The 19,054-nt window shown below is 37.8% G+C and overlaps 1 protein-coding gene across 2 annotated transcripts in view; it reads right to left on the bottom strand.

Moving 5' to 3' along the window:
• Positions 1 to 240: 240 nt before the first annotated feature.
• The window catches only part of DRD3 (dopamine receptor D3), a 61,503-nt gene continuing 42,689 nt past the window's right edge, over positions 241 to 19,054 (bottom strand). The window contains exons 5-7 of one of the 2 annotated variants that reach the window (XM_072617030.1): positions 10,201 to 10,281; positions 2,151 to 2,520; positions 241 to 1,293 (exon numbers count right to left, since the gene is read on the bottom strand). In XM_072617030.1, coding sequence (XP_072473131.1) covers positions 1,097 to 1,293; positions 2,151 to 2,520; positions 10,201 to 10,281 — 648 coding nt within the window. In that variant the 3' untranslated portion in view covers positions 241 to 1,096. The remainder of the gene's footprint in view (positions 1,294 to 2,150; positions 2,521 to 10,200; positions 10,282 to 19,054) is intronic. The other variant, XM_072617031.1, reaches the window with a different exon arrangement.

Genomic DNA, 19,054 nt, shown 5'->3' with positions numbered 1-19,054 from the left:
AAATCTTCAATGTGATAAACATTTATTAAACATTTACTATGTGCCAAGTTCTGAGGATTCAGAAATGAAAGACAACAACACAATTCCTAGCTTCTGGGATTTTACGATCTCATGGGGAGTGAGAGGAATTACAAGCTGATGAGAGGGGAATATCAGACATTTAGGCAAATAGATAAGATGGAATAGGAATCTTTAGTTTCATGGAATTTACAATTTGTGAAGAGATGACAAGAATATCAGATACGTAGACCAATAAATATGATAGGATAGGAATTCTATAAAGAAGTAAATATGTTCTATAAATAAATATGAATAAACTTCAGAGAGTTTATAATATAATGGTGGGGGGAAAACAAGTATTTATTAAGACTTACTATGTGTTAGACACTGTGCTAAGTGCTTTACAAATATATTTTCTCATCACAGGATTGCAAGAATATCTGACACATAGACATAAATATAATACAGTATATAATATGATAATGGCAACGAAGAGAGCTAGACCAAAGTGTTTTGGAATATCTGAGGAAAAGATGTCAAAGATCCGTGTAGGAAATATCTTTTGAATTGTGTCTTGAAGGAAGGGAAATATCTTAACAGGAATGGATAGGGAGGAGAGTAGTCTATCTCAGGAATAGGGGCAAGGAGTGAGCCGTGAAAGGGTAATGGGGGAAAGCAAAATAAGAACAAGTCCTGTTTGGCTAAAACATACAGCTTGTGAAGCAGAATAATGTCAGATAAGGTTGGAAAGATGGTGTGGAGCCAAATTGTGGAAAGCCTTAAATGCCAGAATAAGGAGTTTAAATTTTATCCTAAAAGCAATGGGGAGGACTGAAGATTTGGGTATAGGAGTCATATATTCAGTGTCACATTATGAAGATCACTTGGGCATTTCTGTGAAAGATGGATTGAAGATGTTGAACTACTGAAGTCGAGAAGACCAATTACAATACAAGGATGTCAAGCTGCCTGGCAGATGAAAGCCTAGAGTATATCTAAAGGCTTCTAACTGCCCCACCCTATGGATTCTCAAACCTCATTGTCCGTAGAAAGGTCAGAGGAAGTCAATAAAGGTGGCAACTCTTCTCTCCTGCCTTTAGCAGGACAGGATTTTGAGAAAAGCTCTGCGGAACTCTACATTGAAGGTGGTGTAGATCACAGGGTTAAGGGCGCTGTTCACATAACCCAGCCACGTGGTGGCGCTGTAGAGCTCTGGAGGCACATGGCAGGCCTGGCAGTGAGTATTGAGGATGTGGGTCAAGAAGAAAGGCAGCCAGCAGATAATGAAAGCCCCTAGATTTCAAAAGGAGAAAGTAAAACAAATTAGAGGCTTCATTTTACACTCTGCCCCAACATGTATCAAAATGGTATAGGACACCTAAACCCTTGAATCTTTCCAACCTTCTGTCTCTCCCCAACTTTTTGATTCCCAGGTGTCTCTTTAATAGTTCTTAATATCTCTCTGAAGCATTATCATCACAACTGGTTCATAGATCTGTCACTGTAAGAGACATCAGAAGCCATCTTATCCAGTCTTCTCATTTTGCAGATGAGAAAACTGAGACCCAGGAAAGTTAAGTCACTTGCTCAGTGTCACATGGCTAGTAAGTGTCTTTGAACCCAAAGAGCCAGGTCTCTTTCTTCTTTACCACACTGCTTCCATTAGCAAATCAAATGAAGACGCACACACACTCATATATATATGTTATATATGTGTGTGTATATACACATATATCTTATTCATGTATATGTATATATATATTTATATATATGAAAGTTTGCAAAATTTAAAGCAATATATTCAGGTGAGTTATTCTCATCACTTCACTTAACCATAATATTTTATTATTTGCAAAATATACTTTATTTTCTTTGAATCAAGTAGCTGAGAGGTAGTACAATTATTATTCTTGGTTTACAAAGAAAGATAAGGAAACTGAGATTTATAGTTTAAGTGACTAAATTAAGAGGTTAAAGCCACACAGCTAATGCTAGAAGAATTAGGACTTGAACTCACATCCTTTGAGGCCAGGTTCAGTGCTTTTTGGCTTTCTAGTGGACAGCGGAGGTGAGGCTCGTTTTCATTCACTCTAGGTAATACCCAGGATTTATTTCTACCTTCTGGCAAATGCCATTTCCATGCAACTCACCCAGAACGATAACTAGCATCTGGGTTGCTTTCTTTTCTCGAAGTGGAACACTCCGGGGCTGCTGGGAACTCAGCCTCAGGGAAGTCATCATTCTGCCGTTGCTGAGTTTCCGAACCTCTAAGCCTAGCTTGGGTGCCATGGTGGGGCTGAGCCCTCCCAGAGTCCTCCCATCTCCTTTCACCTCTCCTTCCTCATCTTGGAGTCCTGGCTTGGGCAAAGGGGCATCCTGGCAGAAGCTATAGTAGCGTTTCAATTCTATTGCTGCCAGTAGTTTCTCAGATGAGTGGGCCCTTCCTGGAGAGGTGGCCTGAAGATGGGATAAAAGGGAATCCTGACAACCAGGGGGGTATTCTTTCTCTTCTGTAGGCTCCTGTGAGGAAGGAAAATAAATAAATGATAAAAATGATAATGGTGATGAGAATAATAATGATTCATATTGATTTGACCTGTTAAGGTTTAGAAAACACCTTATATATGTTATATACATTACCTCACTGGAGCTTCCCGAAAATCCTGTTAGGTAGCTGCTTATATTATCACCATTTAACAGATGAAGAAACAAAGACTTAAAAAGGTAGAATGACTTGCCCAGAATTATAAAGCTAGTTAGTGTCTGAAGTAGGAGTTGAACTCATTTCAAAATTTGATAGTATTTTATTTTTTCCAATTAAATGCAAAGTTTTTGACATTCATTTTTGTAAAATTATGAATTCCAAATTTTCTTTGTCCTTCCTTCTCCCCCATTCCTGAAGATAGCAATCCATCTGATATATGTTATACATGTAAAATCATGTCAAACATATTTTCACATTAGTCGTGTTGTGAAAGAAATATCAGAACAAAAAGAAAAAAACCACAAGAAAGAAAAACAAAAACAAAAAAAATGAAAATAGTCTGCTTCTGTCTGCATTCAGACTCCACAGTTCTTTCTCTAGATGTGGTTATCATTTTCCATCATGAGTCTTTTGGAACTGTAAGAAAAGCTGAGTCTATCATAGTTAATCATCACACATTGTTGCTGTTGCTGTGTACAATGTTCTCCTGGTTCTGCTCACTTCACTCAGCATTAGTTCATGTAAGTCTTTCCAAGTTTTTCTGAAATCTCCCCTGCTCATCATTTCTTATAGCACAATAGTATTCCATTATATTCATATACCACAACTTTTTTCAGCCATTTCCCAATTGATGGGCATCTCATCAATTTCTAATTCTTTGCCACCACAAAAAGAGCTGCTATCAATATTTTTGTACATGTGGGCCCTTTTCCCTTTTTAATGATCTCTTTGGAATACAGACCTAGTAGTGGTATTGCTGAATCAAAGGGTATGCATAGTTTTATAGCCATTTGGGCATATGAACTCAAGTCTTCTTATCTCGGAGTTCAGTGTTTTATCTGTTACATTACGTGAATAGGGAAGAAGAAATCATCATAATGTGAAAATTACTGTGAGAGGAGCCAAGGGACTGGAAAGGCATTGAAGACTCACAACTGTCTTCTAGTCACAACTGGGAAACAAAGAAGAAGCTTCTTTATAATTAATGGTTCCATCATTTTCAGAATTGGAAAATCCTGGTGAATCTTCTAAGAGGTCTGGAAGGCTCTGAATACCTCTATCTTATACCCTCAGAGAGCTGTCCCTCCCCAATAGGTAAAGTTCCAATCTTTCCATTCCATAAAATCATAAGATGGATGAATCCCAGAATCAGAAGAGATTCTAAAGACTATGCACTCAAACGTTTTCCTGAAAAAGATTTCCTTCTATGACATTGCTTATGAGGGATCATCCAGCAAGGGGAAGTCAAAAATCTCATTTTACTTTTAGGTGATTCTAACTCTTAGTTCTACCCTCTGAAACCCAAGAAAAATCAGTCAATTTCTAGGAGATGATAATGTGGAGATGCACATACAGGTACAAACAAGGTAAATTATAATGATCCACAAGAAGTTTCAAAGAAAAGGATTGAGGATCTCACTACTAATGACCAGAAGAGAATTTTGCTTGTGTGATGTCTATATTTCTGTTTCTGCCCACCATTTATGATGTTCAAAGTGCAATCCCACAATGTGGTAATTTGTTATGCTTGACTATGCATGGGTAACTAGGTTTCCTACCAAGTCTAAGGGTATTTTGTGTATTGCTGTATTTGCAGGAGGCTTGAGTCCTATCTGATGGTAGAGAGAATGTGGTGGCCATGCTATGTACCCCAATCAGGCATGGAGTTGGTGCCAGAGCTTCCTGAGTACCTTCAGAAGAGATGTATGAACAGGGAACAGTTCAGGAAGGAAAGAAAGAAACACTTTGGAAGCTGTAGACATGTAGGGGAAGTAGATTCCTCAATACGTCCTTGATTTCCATATTGTCTCCCTAGAGGCTTCAGAGAAAGAACTGTCTTGATTTGAGCTGATATTTCATCTCACTTCCATCTTAAGAACTCATTCACTCCTAGGTATATCCGAATGTATTTTAATATGTATAACTTCTCTGATTTCTGTTTTCTGTATGCTTGGATTAATGGGTTTACTGTTCTTCACTATTTCTGATGGTCTTTTGTATATCCAGTGTTTGAAAGGAATGAGCAAGGTTGAGTTGTATAAACTGAGGGCAATCTTTCACCTTCAGAGTGACCAGGGAAACGGTTTTTGTTTTGAACCAGATTCACACTCTCAGATCAGCAATATTTGAAATAGCTCTAAGTCTAGTCTGACACCTCTCTTGGAGAGGAATAAATACTGAGCTATAGCCCTTCTTCTGCTTCCTTCAAAGGAGAAATTGTAATCTCCTTTAGAGAGGAATGGCCAGATTCCAATCTATGCCACCTGTGAATTGCACATTTACACATTTAAATAACCCATGTGGACATACATATCTTATATGCTACATATATTATACGTATTTGTTACAAGGTTAACAAATGAATTTTTTTCAAAGAGGGGCAGAGATGGGGAGAATTGGGCTATGGATAGGGTTGCTAAAAAGAAAAAGGAGGAAAAAGAAAAGAAGGTCATTGTGGCATTTTAAAAAATGCGTAGAAGAGGACAGAAAGAAGGCTAGACTGGAATCAGACAAGCAGAACAGCTTTGAAAGTCACGTGTTGAATAGATTACATATTTAAAAAAGAAAAGCAAGCTGTGTATAACAGAAATTCACAGTTTCATGTACAACCCTCTTTTTCTGCTCTAATGTGTACATGGAAATGCTCATTTGATTTAGTGTTTAAGTTTAGAGTAAAAACAATTTAAAAAACCCAAAACAAAGTTCAGGCTTGTCTCCTTCCTAGAGGAAAAGTGAAAGAGATCAAGCAATGCCCTTTCACATTCCAGGTTATCAGAGACAACCAAATGTTAGTAAGAACAAATAAACCAAAACATGCAGAATTTGGGCTTCACTGTAAAAAATATATATAGAAAAGGATTTAAAGAGGTGGAGGAGAACTCTGATCTCTTTTAAGAGTCTAGAGAATAAAAGCATGTCACACAAAGTATGAAGGGGAAAAGGACCATTGTAGGCTTGGAGCTAAAAAAACAAACAAAAAAACCAAATTTGAGGTTGTTTCTCTAGAGGAGAGAACTGAATGCTTTGAGAAGGAAACAGTTTTTTTTTTCCTCCAAGAAACTATAAATTAATTCCACAGGTGGTGTTAGATGCAAATCGAAGAAGAGAAGATGTGATAAAAGAAGAGAAGAATAGTAGATTAAATGAGATAATATATGAAAAACAAACCATAAACCACCATATATAATTTACATTATGTCAGCTGTTATCATTAATGCTGGTTGATGACCCTTTGCTGAGGGGTGCTGAGGTAGCTATTTGTAAACCTGATAGCAATAATGGAAAGATCTGTTGTCTTCTTGGGGGATGTTTCAATACATCCAAGACAACTTCCCAAGACTTATCAAAACAGATGACTACTGCTCAGTTGTGGTGATTCACATGGGTGCTATCAGAAAGAAACTTGGAAACCAGAGATGATAACATTTTGGGGAGGAAATTGAAGACCTCAGAGGCAGAGACTCTTTTCTGCCCATTGAAAGTAAGGAGTACTAAGGATAAAAAGAGATTAGAGAAATAGAAAGATGGTTAAAGAGATGGTATCTGAGAATGGATTTGGATTTCTCCCTATGGAATGACAGATCTTCGTCAGGGATAGAGTATACCATACAAAACTTGCCAAGAAAGTTTTTGCCTAGGGTCTTGCACTTTTAATAAAAAGAACTTCAAGCTGAAAAAGAAGAGGGAAGGAAGAAACTGCCTAGATACATCTTCCAACCTGGAAACTATAAAAGAGTAGCCACAGTGTAGGAAGAATACCATTGGAGATACTCCAGAGGTCTCAAGAGACAAAATCAATGGAAGATAATAGTAGCAAAATCTATGGTCCCATATAATCTATTTACAAGTGCACAAGATATAGGCTGCCTAGAAATACTTGCTTAGTTGTTGGTATTCTGAATGGGAAATCTTTATACAGTGACCAATGAGTAGAAATACTTAGGTCTTTCTAACTCCAGGCTCAGTGCTTTATTTTCTGTACCATCCCCTTGCCTCTGATTTGAGTATTTTAAAGTTTACACTATATTTTACATACAATTAGACCAGAGTGAGTTGCTCACGGAGCAGGTCTGTGCTAGAGGTGATATAACTTTGAGGGTTTCAAAGGATTCATTCTTAAGCTATCTCTAGGAGGGGAGAGTACCAAATGTTTTGGGAGAAAAAGTCATGGATATTATTATTAGTAAAAAAAAGTAAGCAAAAAGAAATACCAACCATGAACAGATAGAGCTACTTTCCCATTTCTACAATATCTCTAAAAGACTCATTGATATGTACATTAAGAGTAAAACTGATGAAGTTCTGAAAATGGAACAAGCAGGCTATTCAAATGACATTCAATCATAAATTACATCTTTATTGGCCACGCAGTGGGCTAAAGTATAGACAATATGCCATCTAGCAATGCTTATTATTTTTTGCTATAAAATGTGATTTGGTAGAGCAAAATGTTTTCTTAAGGGCGGTCCTCTAACAATGTTTCCCAAACACATCAAAGTTATACCTGATTCTTGGAGAGATTGGACAATAGAGATAACTTTGTTTGATGACCCTCTGATGATCACATGAAGGATCAAACAGGAAGTATTTGCTACTGTCGTAGAAGACATCCAAAGCAGAGCCCACGGGAAAGAGAAATTACCTGTAGATAAAGAAATTCTCTATGTGGTCCTGTCTGAGGATGACATTTCATGACTGAATTAAGTCCCACAACATTTTGGAGCCTCCTAAATGAGATCCGTAATCACTCAATAAATTTGGTCTAACTATCCGTACTGGAAAAACTCAGGGAATGAAGAATGCTATTGTCCCAACTCTGATAGAGAGTTGACTGGAAAACGTGTGTGTGTGTATGTGTGTGTGTGTGTGTGTGTGTGTGTGTGTGTGTGTGTGTGTGTGCATGCTCACACAAATAAATAGATATAGATATCTCTATATAGGTATCCATTAGTATATATATATATATATATATATATATATATATATATATGCATCTTGTATAGACACTCTGTATTAAAAGTGAACTGAGTTTAAAACTGAACAGGAGGAAAAGAGGAGGATAAATTGCTTTTAGAAAACTGAGCAGTGCTTTTAATGACTCTAAGGTTTTCCCTAAAACAAAGGCCTATGTATTTGAATGTCATATTTTCCCAGTGAAGCTGTGTGGTTATGCATCATGGAATATCACAGTCTCTTGACCAATTACAGTTGTGAGCCATCGAAAGGGTGATGGAGAGGCACATGAAGGTATGAGTAGGGTGCAGCATATTACTAATGAAAAACTATGAAGCTAAAGTGATATATAGTATGTTATCAGAAAAAAAGGACTGATCACGTAGCAAGAACAAGAGATAACTGAAAGCCTATGTGCTCTTTTGGAGTCTATATAATGTCAGGAGATCTGAAAGAAAGAAAATTAGGTGGGGTTTCTGAGGAGTATATGCTGCCATAGCTGGATGTGGACAAGAGTCTCACAGCATGAGATAGTAGGTTGCAGTGAAATACTGAAATATTGAAACATGGGATTCTATAGTACTCTCAAGTGTTATGGGTATTTTTGAGAGGGTTCTATGGATTTTCTTCTTTATGTTTTAGGGTAACATTTCTAACTAAACTGTGGAGAACAGGAAAAATTCCTTTTGACTCCCTTACTGTATGAATTAGAAAATGTTTCCATTATCTCCTTGAAACTGTAGATGACCTGCCAGTTTTTTGGGGGGTGGTCTTTCCCAAATTAGTCCAATCATGCCAGCTGGGGAATACAAATCTCTAATCATCATGCTAAAGGCCTAAGCACAATGGCACCATATCTGCCCATTTCAAACTGTCTCTCTTTTAATCCTTTCCTCTTTTGTGACAGAGACAGTGCTTGGCAAACACAAAATATAAACTTAGGATGACTACAGTAAGAACACAAAGTAACCTGAGGGTCCCCCTTCCTCCAGGATCTTTCATACCTGACTCTTTCAGTCATCTCTGCTGTCTCTCATTACAATCTCCAAGACTGGCATAAGAAAATACCACAACTACTCTACCTGACACATGAAGTCCATCACCCATATAGCATGGCATAACTGAGTTTTCACTGCAGTTATTAGGACCTGCCTTGAGATAATCCTGCTAGTGTCACCATTTTTTTCCTCCTTTCCAATTCTATCTCTTCAAAATTGATCTGGATTAGGAATTACTGAATTATCCGCCTAGGATAGCTTCCTACCTTTGACAGCTCTAAGTTGCTGTTCAGACCTTTGTGAAAAGCAGTTCATTAGCTAGACACAGACATGACTAAGATGCAAAGGTTCAGCCTTTCACCATTGCTAGAATTTCAAAGCTCCTTTTATAATGAGCTGTTGGCTTTGGTAGTTGGAGGAGACAGAAACTTTTGCTTCTCTTGGAGCCCATGTCCCATTAGAGCACTTTAGGTTTGATGCCAGTGTGAGGTTTCTTTGGGAGAGTGAAGTTCTGCATAGCCTGGGAGATAGTTTTATGCTATCCTCTGGTTCAGGGAATAAATAGAATACTTCAGTCATGAAGCTGCAAATTTGTCTTCTCTTTCAGAATTGATTAGCTTTAAATTGTACCTGAAGAGAATGTTTCCCTTTCTCCTTCCTCTGTCTTTCTGTTCAACTCAGACAATCTTGACTTCTCGTTCATTTTCTCTAACACTTGTGGATGACCTCAATCTCTTAACTCCGATCTGACTCAGTCCTTCACCCTCACATCACTGTCTAAGAAATTTTCAAGTATTATCATTGGATGTTGCCTACTACAATGCAAAAAAAAAAAAAAATAGAAAGGATCTCAGATCTGGTGTATGTCTATGTATACAAGTGCTTGTGAAGGAGAGAGAGTGTAGTTACCCTAGAATAAGTATATGAAATGGTTATAAACATAAATCATACTTCTAGGGGAAATATTTCAAAGTTATTATAATAAAAAACTATGGTCTTTCCCCCATCATCCTAGACATTTTCTACAATGGCGGCAAATACCAACAGATAGCTGGTGGCACAGTGGATGGAGTGCTGGGTTTAGAGGTAGGAAGATCTGAATGAAAATCCAGATGGGCGATCCTGGGTAAGTCATTTAAGTGCTGTTTACTTCAGTTTCCTCAACTGTGTAATGGGGATAATAATAACGTCTACCTCCCTAGGTTGATGTGAGGATCAAATGAAATGATATTTGTAAAAGGCTCCTTTTATGTCAGTGCCTGACATATTATAGGTGTTACATGAGTCCTTCCTTCCTTCCTTCCTTCCTTCCTTCCTTCCTTCCTTCCTTCCTTCCTTCCTTCCTTCCTTCCTTCCTTCCTTCCTTCCTTCCTTCCTTCCTTCCTTCCCTGCTTCCCTTTGGCAAGCATGTATCTCCCTGTTTTTCCTTCGCCTGAAATTAGTTAGCAGAGGGTTGTCAAACAAAGTTGTCTTTGTTGTTTCATCTTTCGGTGAATGATTTAAAGGAAACATCTTTTTCTTATGTTCAAAGAATGACCTACTTACTGTTTTCCCTGTGGTTTCTGATGAGGAAAATCTGGACCTTATTGAGAAATGCCGTATCGCATGTCGCCGTAGAAAGATAGACTTGTATGGGGAAGAGAAAGAAGAGAAATTCAGATATCAAATAAGTTCCTCCTAGTTGCACATCATGGCAATGACATAGAGTTAACTTGAATAAGGTAAATGCTCATTACATTGGTGAAATTCTTAATTTTCTGTCATTTAAAAAAAAAATTACAGCATTTGAGCTGAACCCAAGGCCTTCAATTTACCACCTATCACGTTTGTGAAAAGGAACGATTCTCATTTTACCTGCACATCCTGGGATCAACCATATCTTCTGTGGTCTAGAGACCTCAGTCTTCTTATCCTTGAATTGGGAACCTCTAAGAACCTAATAATATCCTTCTCATGGGGTAAAACTCAGCCTAAGAGGCTTATCACAGGCTTAGAGGCGAGCCCCTGAAGGGCTCATTCTTCATGGAGGTAACTTGCTTTGAGGTCCCTGAAGGTCCTCTGACCTAGGAGGCACATGTTTCAAAGCTCTCTGAGCAACCCCTTTCCACTAATGGAAATTGATTTCTCTTTCCCCCTGTTCCCCTGCCAAAGTGCTGTCTCCAAATGTTCTCCAGCTTCATGAAGTTGAAGTATGAGAGAGAGAAAAGACAACATTGCCCTCTTTTTTCTTTCCTAGGTCACTTGGGAGTGAATCCCAGAATGCCTCCTCATCCCTAAAGACTCTTTGTTGTTGGTTGGTTGACTCTCTCTAGTGTACGGTTTTGTTTCATTTTTTTTGTTATTAGTTTTGTTTTGTTTCTCTATTTTGAGATAATGAAGTGGGCTGGACTTGGAGATAACCTCTTCACCATCTTCTGAGGAATTCCTCTGGCATTTGCATTGCTATTAGCAATTAAAAAAAGAAATGTATTGACATATTTTGTTTTGACACAACAAGTACTGCCTAACAAATACCCAAATGAATCCTTTCACAAATTCTCTCTCTCTTTTTTTAATTAGCTGGGTAGAAACCAATGAATTAATAAACAATAAGCAACAAAAAAATTTCTGCTTCATCTCTTTCTGTCCATAGTTCTGGTACATTCTCTTTTCCCCTCCCCAGCCCTTCTCATCCTTCCCTGTCTTCCTCCACCTTTCATTTTATGAAGGTATGGGAGAGAAGAGGTATTGGACTGCCGATAAAAGTGAAGGTCTACAGAGCCATTACTATGAAGTCATTGTTGTACGCCTGTGAAACCTGGACAGTATACTCAGTGCCATGCCAGAAAACGGAAGTATTTCCATTTGATTTGTCTTAGGAAGATTCTGAGGATCACCTGGCAGGATAAGGGATGAAACACTGAGGTCCTTTCTTGAGCTAACTGCTAAGCATTCAAACTCTACTGCAGAGAGCACAACACTGATGGTCTGGCCATGTTGTTCAAATGTCAAAGGCACATTTGCCTAAGTGTCTATTTTTATGGAGAACTTTCACAAGGCAAGTGCTCACCTGGAGGTCAGAAGAAGCAATATAAGGACACTCTCAAGCACTCTTTGAAGAACTTTGGAATGTATTGTGAGACATGGATGATGCTGGCAAAGGGCTCCAGCATGGCATGCTCACATCAAAGAAGATGTTGTATTCTATGCACAAAGCAGAATTACAGTAGCTCAGATGAAACGTGAATGTGTAAATTTAGAAACATCTTCACTCCAAATATTCATATGGATTATTTGTGTCTGACCTGTGGTAGAGCCTTCCCAAGCTTCTATTGGTCTGATCAGCTACAGTCAGATACACTGTACCTTAACCCCAACATAGTGAAGTCATTTTGGTCCTCTTTGAGAACAAAGAACAACAATCAATTATAGTTCTCCAGATACCATTTGTTGCCACTGAATATAGTGGCATTTCCTCAAAGCACTGTAACTAACTGATTTGGAGCTCTAGGGAAGAACATTAAATTATCCTCACATTCTATCAGCATGACATTCACATCCTTGGCATTGTAGGCACATATTTTATATACATTTCTGCACATTTCATTTTATACATATAAGATAAATGCCTTACATGCCTTACCCTTGTTATTGTTGTTTCCTTATAAGCTCCATATACATATATACAAACATACATATGTTACATATGTGGGCACACACATATGTAACTCTAGAACTCTCTCTATAGATGCATCTCTATAGAAATGCATATCTATATGTATCTATCTATCCAAAAAGTTTATCACTTTTTATGATGCTGCAATATTCCATTATATTATCACACCATAATTTATTCATCTAGTCACCAGTTGTTGGACACATAGGTTGTTTCTGCTTTTTTTTTTTGCCATTACAAATAGAACAACTACAAATATTCTGGTACGGACATTCTTTTTTTTCTTTTCAGGATGTTTTCTGAAAAAACAATGATTCTAGCAGTGGAATCATTGGACCACAATGTGTGATTAGTTTGGTTACTCTTAAGGAATATTGCCATGTTGTTATTTGCAATGTTAGCACTAGATATAGTTCAATCAAAAATGTATTAGAGGGTGTTTCCCCACAGCTTTGACAACATTTGGTCCTATTATTCCTTACTATTGTTGTTATTCTGGTGGATGTAAGGTTGTCACAGCTGTTTTGATTTGTAATTTTTTTGGATTATTAGTGAATTTTAGCATCTTCTCATATAATGATTAAGGATTTGTATTTCTTCCTTTAAAAAATTGTCTGTCTTAGCTCCTCTCAGTGATGCAAGGATCTAAGACAACTCCAAAAGACTCGTGATGGAAAAGAATTAAGGAGTCTGCATGCAGATTGAAGCAGGCTATTTGCTCTCTCTTTTTGCTTTGCTTCTTCTTTCTTGTGGTTCCTCCCACTGGTTCTAGTTCTTCTTTACAACATGACTAATGTGAAAATACATTTAATATGAATATATATGTAAAGGCTATATCAGATTGCATGCCGTCTCAGGGAGAGAGGAAGGAAGGGAGAAGGAGAAAATGTGGAACTCAAAATTTATGGAAGTGAATGTTGAAAACTAAAAATTTATTAATTAAAAATTTGCCTGTGATATGTGAGGATAGTTCCATTGAGAAAGAAAGAAACAAGCATGTATTAAGTGGGCTGGGCACTGGGACAAGTGCTTTACAAATATCTCATTTGATCCTCACAACCTTGGGTGATAGGTGCTATTATTATCCCCATTTTATAAATGAGGAAATGGAAGGAGACAGATGTTAAGTGATTTACCAAAGGTCACCCAGCTAGTAAGTGTCTGAGGCTGAATTTGAGCTCAGGGCTGACTCCTGGCAGCTAGGTGGTACAGTGGATTGAATGCTGGGTCTGGAGTCAGGAAGACTCACCTTCCTGAGTTCAAATCTGTCCTCAGACACTTACTAGCTGTGTGACACTGGGAAAGTCACGTAGCCCTGTTTGCCTCAGTTTCCTCATCTGTAAAATGAGCTTGAGAAGGAAATGGCAAACCACTTCAGTGTCTTTGCCAGGAAAACTCCAGATGTGGTCAAGAAGAATCAAACACAACTGAACAACACAACATTCTGACTCCAGACTCAGCCCTCGCCTGCACCACCTAACTAAGTTCTTCTGGCACTGCCTTTTTGATACTCATATGTCCATTCCTAGCATTTTCTTTGGTGCTTCAAAGTGCCTCAAGTGCTCTCGCCCTCATCTTTTCCTTTTGGCTTTCCTGGCTTCCTTTAAGGCTCAACAAAATCTCATCTTCCACAGGAAGACTTTCCCAAACCCTCTTAATTCTAGAATTAAGAACTTTTTGTAATTGTTCACTCATTTAAGTCATGTCTGACTCTTCATGACCCCATTTGGGGTTTTTTTGGCAAAGATACTGGAGGGGATTGTCATGTTTGCTGACCTTTGGCTTCGAGTCAGCGAGGCTATGTTAATGGATAGAAATGGAAGTGAGATACTGCGGAGGTAGAATTAACAAGACTTGGAAATTGATTATCTGTAGGAAAGGGGAGGGGAATTGAGGAGGACATCAAGATTGCAAACCTGGGTAATTGGAAGAAAGATAACACCCTTACTAGAAATTAGGAGGACAAGCTTAGGGGGGAACATAAAGAATGTTATTTTGGATACATTGAGTTTTTGATGACTATGAGGTATTCAACTAACTATAATAGGGACAAGGAAAGAAAAAATGTTCATTAGGTACTCACTTAAAAATACTAAAAAAGAAATAAATCAACCACTTGACAAAAAAAAGTTCTTTCTTATTTCCCTTATTTCCTCCCCTTGGAATTGCTATTGCCTCTTCACAGTTCTGCTCCAGCGCGATTACCTTCATGATGTCCTAGGCTAAGACAAGACAGCCAACACGGAAGATCAGAGAGTCTAAACAATGAAATGAAACAATGGTAAATCATGATGCAATGATCAAGGAGTCCATATGGAAGCCAAAGAAATGCCTTATTGAATAATGACTTGGTAAAAGAAGAAATTATCAAAATAAGAGAAAATTACATACAGATAATGAGAAAATATACGTACGCATACATCACATATACTGGTGTGCGTATGCGCGCACACACACACACATATACACAGACAAAACAAAAAGCAAAGGCTTCAGGCCCCTATGAAGGATTTGAAGGACAAAAATGGGATACTGAAAAATTAGCATTTGGTCTGTAATCTAGAGGTTTCAGCAACACAACCTTTCTCCCCAAACATCTTATACTGAGTCTCAGAGTCCTGGCCCCCTTGTTTGTGCTGATTTCTTCTTGTTTTTCTGTACTCTTCATTCCATTTATGTTTTTTCTGGTGTCATATTTTTTACTAATTCTGTCAGGATCTGGGTTCCTTCTTGAGTCTTTTTCCTAGACAAGGTGAACTGTCTTTTAAAGGTCACCCTAATGTCTAACCTACCATTCTTTATCCTGTTGTATTTATTTCCTTTCTGAGTCATTCAAGAGACTAATTGGCATCTCATAAAAAGATTAACCTGTTGTAGTCAAATCTTTTAGGGTTTAACACAGGGATCTTAACTTGGCCTCCATGAACTTGGCTTAAAAAAACCTTATTTTTTGGATAACTGTATATCATATATTGTATGCCATATACCATCTATCATACAATTGGTTACCTATTCTTTGTAATTTATTTTATATATTTAAAAACATTCTTCTGAGATAGGGTGTGTAGGCTTCATCAGACTATTAAAGGGGTCCATGACACAGAAGAGGTAAAGAACCTTTGTCTTAACACCCCACTGTCCTCAGTTTTCTGTTATTAAGTGCTGGGCTTTCAAAGATCACCCTTACATGCATTTCATAAATTGCTTTGGCCTTTTCTTAGAAATAATAGTGTTCAGTATTTCCTAAATTCTTTTAAATTCTATGAGATGGTAGTAACCTTGAGATTAGGTTGTTATTGTTCACCCTTCCTTCCCAGAGAGGTCCAATGATACCAGGAGGGTGAAGTCTGGACTTGTGTATGAATTGGATTTAAGTGAGGCAGAACCGTGCAAAGTTGCCAGCCTCACTTTTTCCTCCAGAGACATCAAAGTGCAATGTAAAGACAAAAGTCAAGATGGCTGACAGTGGCATGGGTGAGCTTGAACTTTCTAAATAAAGGTTTTTTTTTCAAGATTATATTGTATCTTCCAGGTCCATAACTTTTGTTTCTGCATTCTTCAATAGTTTTGATATATCAATGTTAGGGTTTTTTTGAGCCAATATTCTCAGTTGCTCTGTGTTTATGGGCTCTATTTTGTATTATAGAAAGTAAAATCTACACAAAAATCTACAGATTTGGAGGAAGGCTCCACGATGGTCATGATTTTCTTCATGATTTCCTCTCATTCTGTTTTGGTATTTTAAATTTTCCGTTGGTCTCATGTAATTTGTTTTAAAAGCTTTTACTTTTAAAGCTCTCTTTTTATTTACTTTTGTTATTTTCTTAGTATTTCTACTTCTAACATAATTTCTTTGAGTGAGTTGTTTATCCCATGCTTTGGCATACACTGGATCATTTCTTTTAAAATTAATTTTTAATTTGCAATATTCACTTTTATAAGATTTTGAGTTCTAAATTCCCCCCCCCTCCTCCTGAATAATTTCTTTATCCATTTCCATCTTTATCCATTTCCATTCAGCTGATTTGGTCATTCAGCAGTATTTTGGTATTGGACTGATACTTAAAATTTTTTCTTATTCTAAATCTTGTTTGGTTTATATTTTCTTGTGTATGTTCATTGTAGGCATTTTTCTTCTTTTTGGTGTATATATTGATTGTGTTTTGTGTGGTGTGTGAGGAGCCAAACTCCTTTCATTCATCTTTCTCCAGTATCTTGGATGTCTCCATTTTTTATCCTTTACCCTTGCTTTCATGGGTAATGGCTACCTAAGCATCACCTGTCTCACTTCATAAGCATACCTAGCTTCCCTCTCCTCCCCCGCTTTAAACTAACTTCCTCCTCTTCCTACCTTGCCTTTAGTACCACCAGTTCTTTCAAATTTCTTCTCTTCAAATTTCTGTCTCTAGTCATTTCCTTATTTGTAATTTCTTTTTCTAATTCTCTTTCAATTCAAATCCTTCACCCAGAGATCAGTCTACTATTGAAAAACCTTTCTCTACTTGCATATTTTGAGATGTTAATAAGGCACGGAGGTGTCCAATGCAACTGACAATACAGACCTTGAGTCAAATTCATGTGATACTTATTAAATGGTATTTTATGATTAATTATACTTAGTAAATGTCCAAGTTATTTAACTTTCCATGTGTACAGTCATAGTATGATATGAAATGACCTTAGAGTAGAGGTGTCATAGTCAAGACCTATTTAGAAGCTTCCCAGTCAGCTTGAGCCAGAGTAAAATATCATTGGGAAATTTGTACTAAAATAAGTAAATACAATACAAAAGATAATGCCAATTTGTGGTTTTTCTAAATCAGTATGCAGACTGAAGGAATTTCTTTCTATTTGAGTTTGACACTCCTGCCTTACGGATCTCTTTACAGCTAAGGAAAGTTGAGATCTAAAGAATGAGAAGACTCTCTGAGTCATAAGATGAGTTACTGACAAAGCTAGAGCTCGAATTTGTGGAAGTCTTATGATTTCTGAAATGGAGTTTTTCCCCTTAACCTACTGTGTCTGACCTCCTCAATTAGATTGTATTTTTTTTTAACAGGGCTGTATTTAATCTCTGCAGTTTCTAACAACTTACGATCAACACAGGGAGAGGGAAGTGGGAAAACACATTCATTTTCATCCACATCCAACATTCAATAACAAAATAAGGCAGACTCTTAGCCCCAAAGAGCCTCCCGAGCCTGCTGTTTTCTCTTCAAAAGCACAGAATTATACCTCAAGCTGGTGCTCCAAACCACAAATAAATATGCAACAGAGAGAATGAAAGGAGCCTAGGAGCCATGGAGACAACAAAAGAATTCTCCAGTGCTCATGGTGTGTGCGAGGGGGGAGAAGTACACAGACATACACACACATGTATGTGCATGTAGAACACAGGTAGCCAGTCCTGCTCTTTAAATCCCCAAATGACTACCCAGCAAGTGGCCAGATGGTCACTCTCCCTATCCCTCTAGCTACCAAATATAAAGCTCAGTGGAACAGGGCAGAGAAGTATCAGGGCAGGATGATGTCTGATATCCTATTGTATACCACATAGTGCCTAGCATTGGGGCTTTTACATAATGTGCATTAGGATAAAGGGATTTAGAGCTGGAAGAGATTTGAGAGAATACGTAATCCAATTACCAGACTAAAAACTAAGCCCCAGAAAGATAAAGTGGTTTGCCCAAGGTTCTGTTGGTAATAGAAAAAGTCAAGATTCAAACCCAAGTCTGCTTTTTCCCATTGATCCCACAGGGGATCAATTGTCATTCCCATCGGAAAGGAGTGCTGCATATGAAGACCAAGGACAAATGTACCATGCCCTTTTCCTGCCCAGGGGAAGGGATTCTTAGCTTTTTTTATGTTGTGGGTTCCTCTGGTAATTCTGGTGGTGCCCATGGTCCCTCTTAGAATAATGTTCACTGCTTACATTCATAATAGAAGGAAATGCTGAATTTCAGCTTGAGTTAGTAAAAATTAAAACTTTTTTTCTTAATCCAGGTTCTTAGGACAACTGGTAGACAATAATAATAGGTAACATTTACATAGCACTTACCATATGCCATGTACTTTTACAATGATTATCTCACTTGATCCTCTCAACCACTCTGGGAGGCAAGTGTTACTGTTATCCTCACTTTATAGATGAGGAAACTGAGGCAAATGAAATTAAGTGAGTTGCTCAGGGTCACACAGCCAGTAAATAGCTGAGGCTGGATTTGAACTCAGGTCTTCCTGACTTCAGATCCAGCATTCTATCCATGTTATCCCCTAGTTGCCTAACAATTTCTCTCTACCTTACTTTAGGAACAATTAGAAGTACACCCTTAAGGCAAAGATATTTCCTTTTCAGAGCCCAGAAACAGCATTTTTCTAGCACATCTAGCACATGTTCTCATCCAGTAGCCATTCCCATCTTACAGTAGCAGGTTTTGCCAGGAAAGAATTTGCCACTAGCTCCAGCAACTTATAAAAGGTGTCCTGAGTTTGAATCCTCAGACTTATTCTAGGAAATCATTTCTTATAATAAAACTAATAAATTTTCCTTAAGGGTTACAAAATGTTTTCCTTACAACAGTTCTGTGAAGCAGGCAATAGGAGTATTATTATCCCCATTTTACAGATGAGAAAACTGAGACTTAGGCAAAGTGACTTATTAAGGGATGGACATATGCTGGGGAAGGGGCAGACCTAGGACTTGCACTCAGTTCCTCTGATTCCAAAGCTAGTGTCTCTTCCTGG

This window comes from Notamacropus eugenii, chromosome 5 (genome assembly GCF_028372415.1).
Source record: "Notamacropus eugenii isolate mMacEug1 chromosome 5, mMacEug1.pri_v2, whole genome shotgun sequence".
Classification (NCBI taxonomy): Eukaryota; Metazoa; Chordata; class Mammalia; order Diprotodontia; family Macropodidae; genus Notamacropus; species Notamacropus eugenii.
The sequence above is the reverse complement of the archived record's forward strand: the minus strand, read 5'-3'. Positions and strand labels throughout refer to the sequence as shown.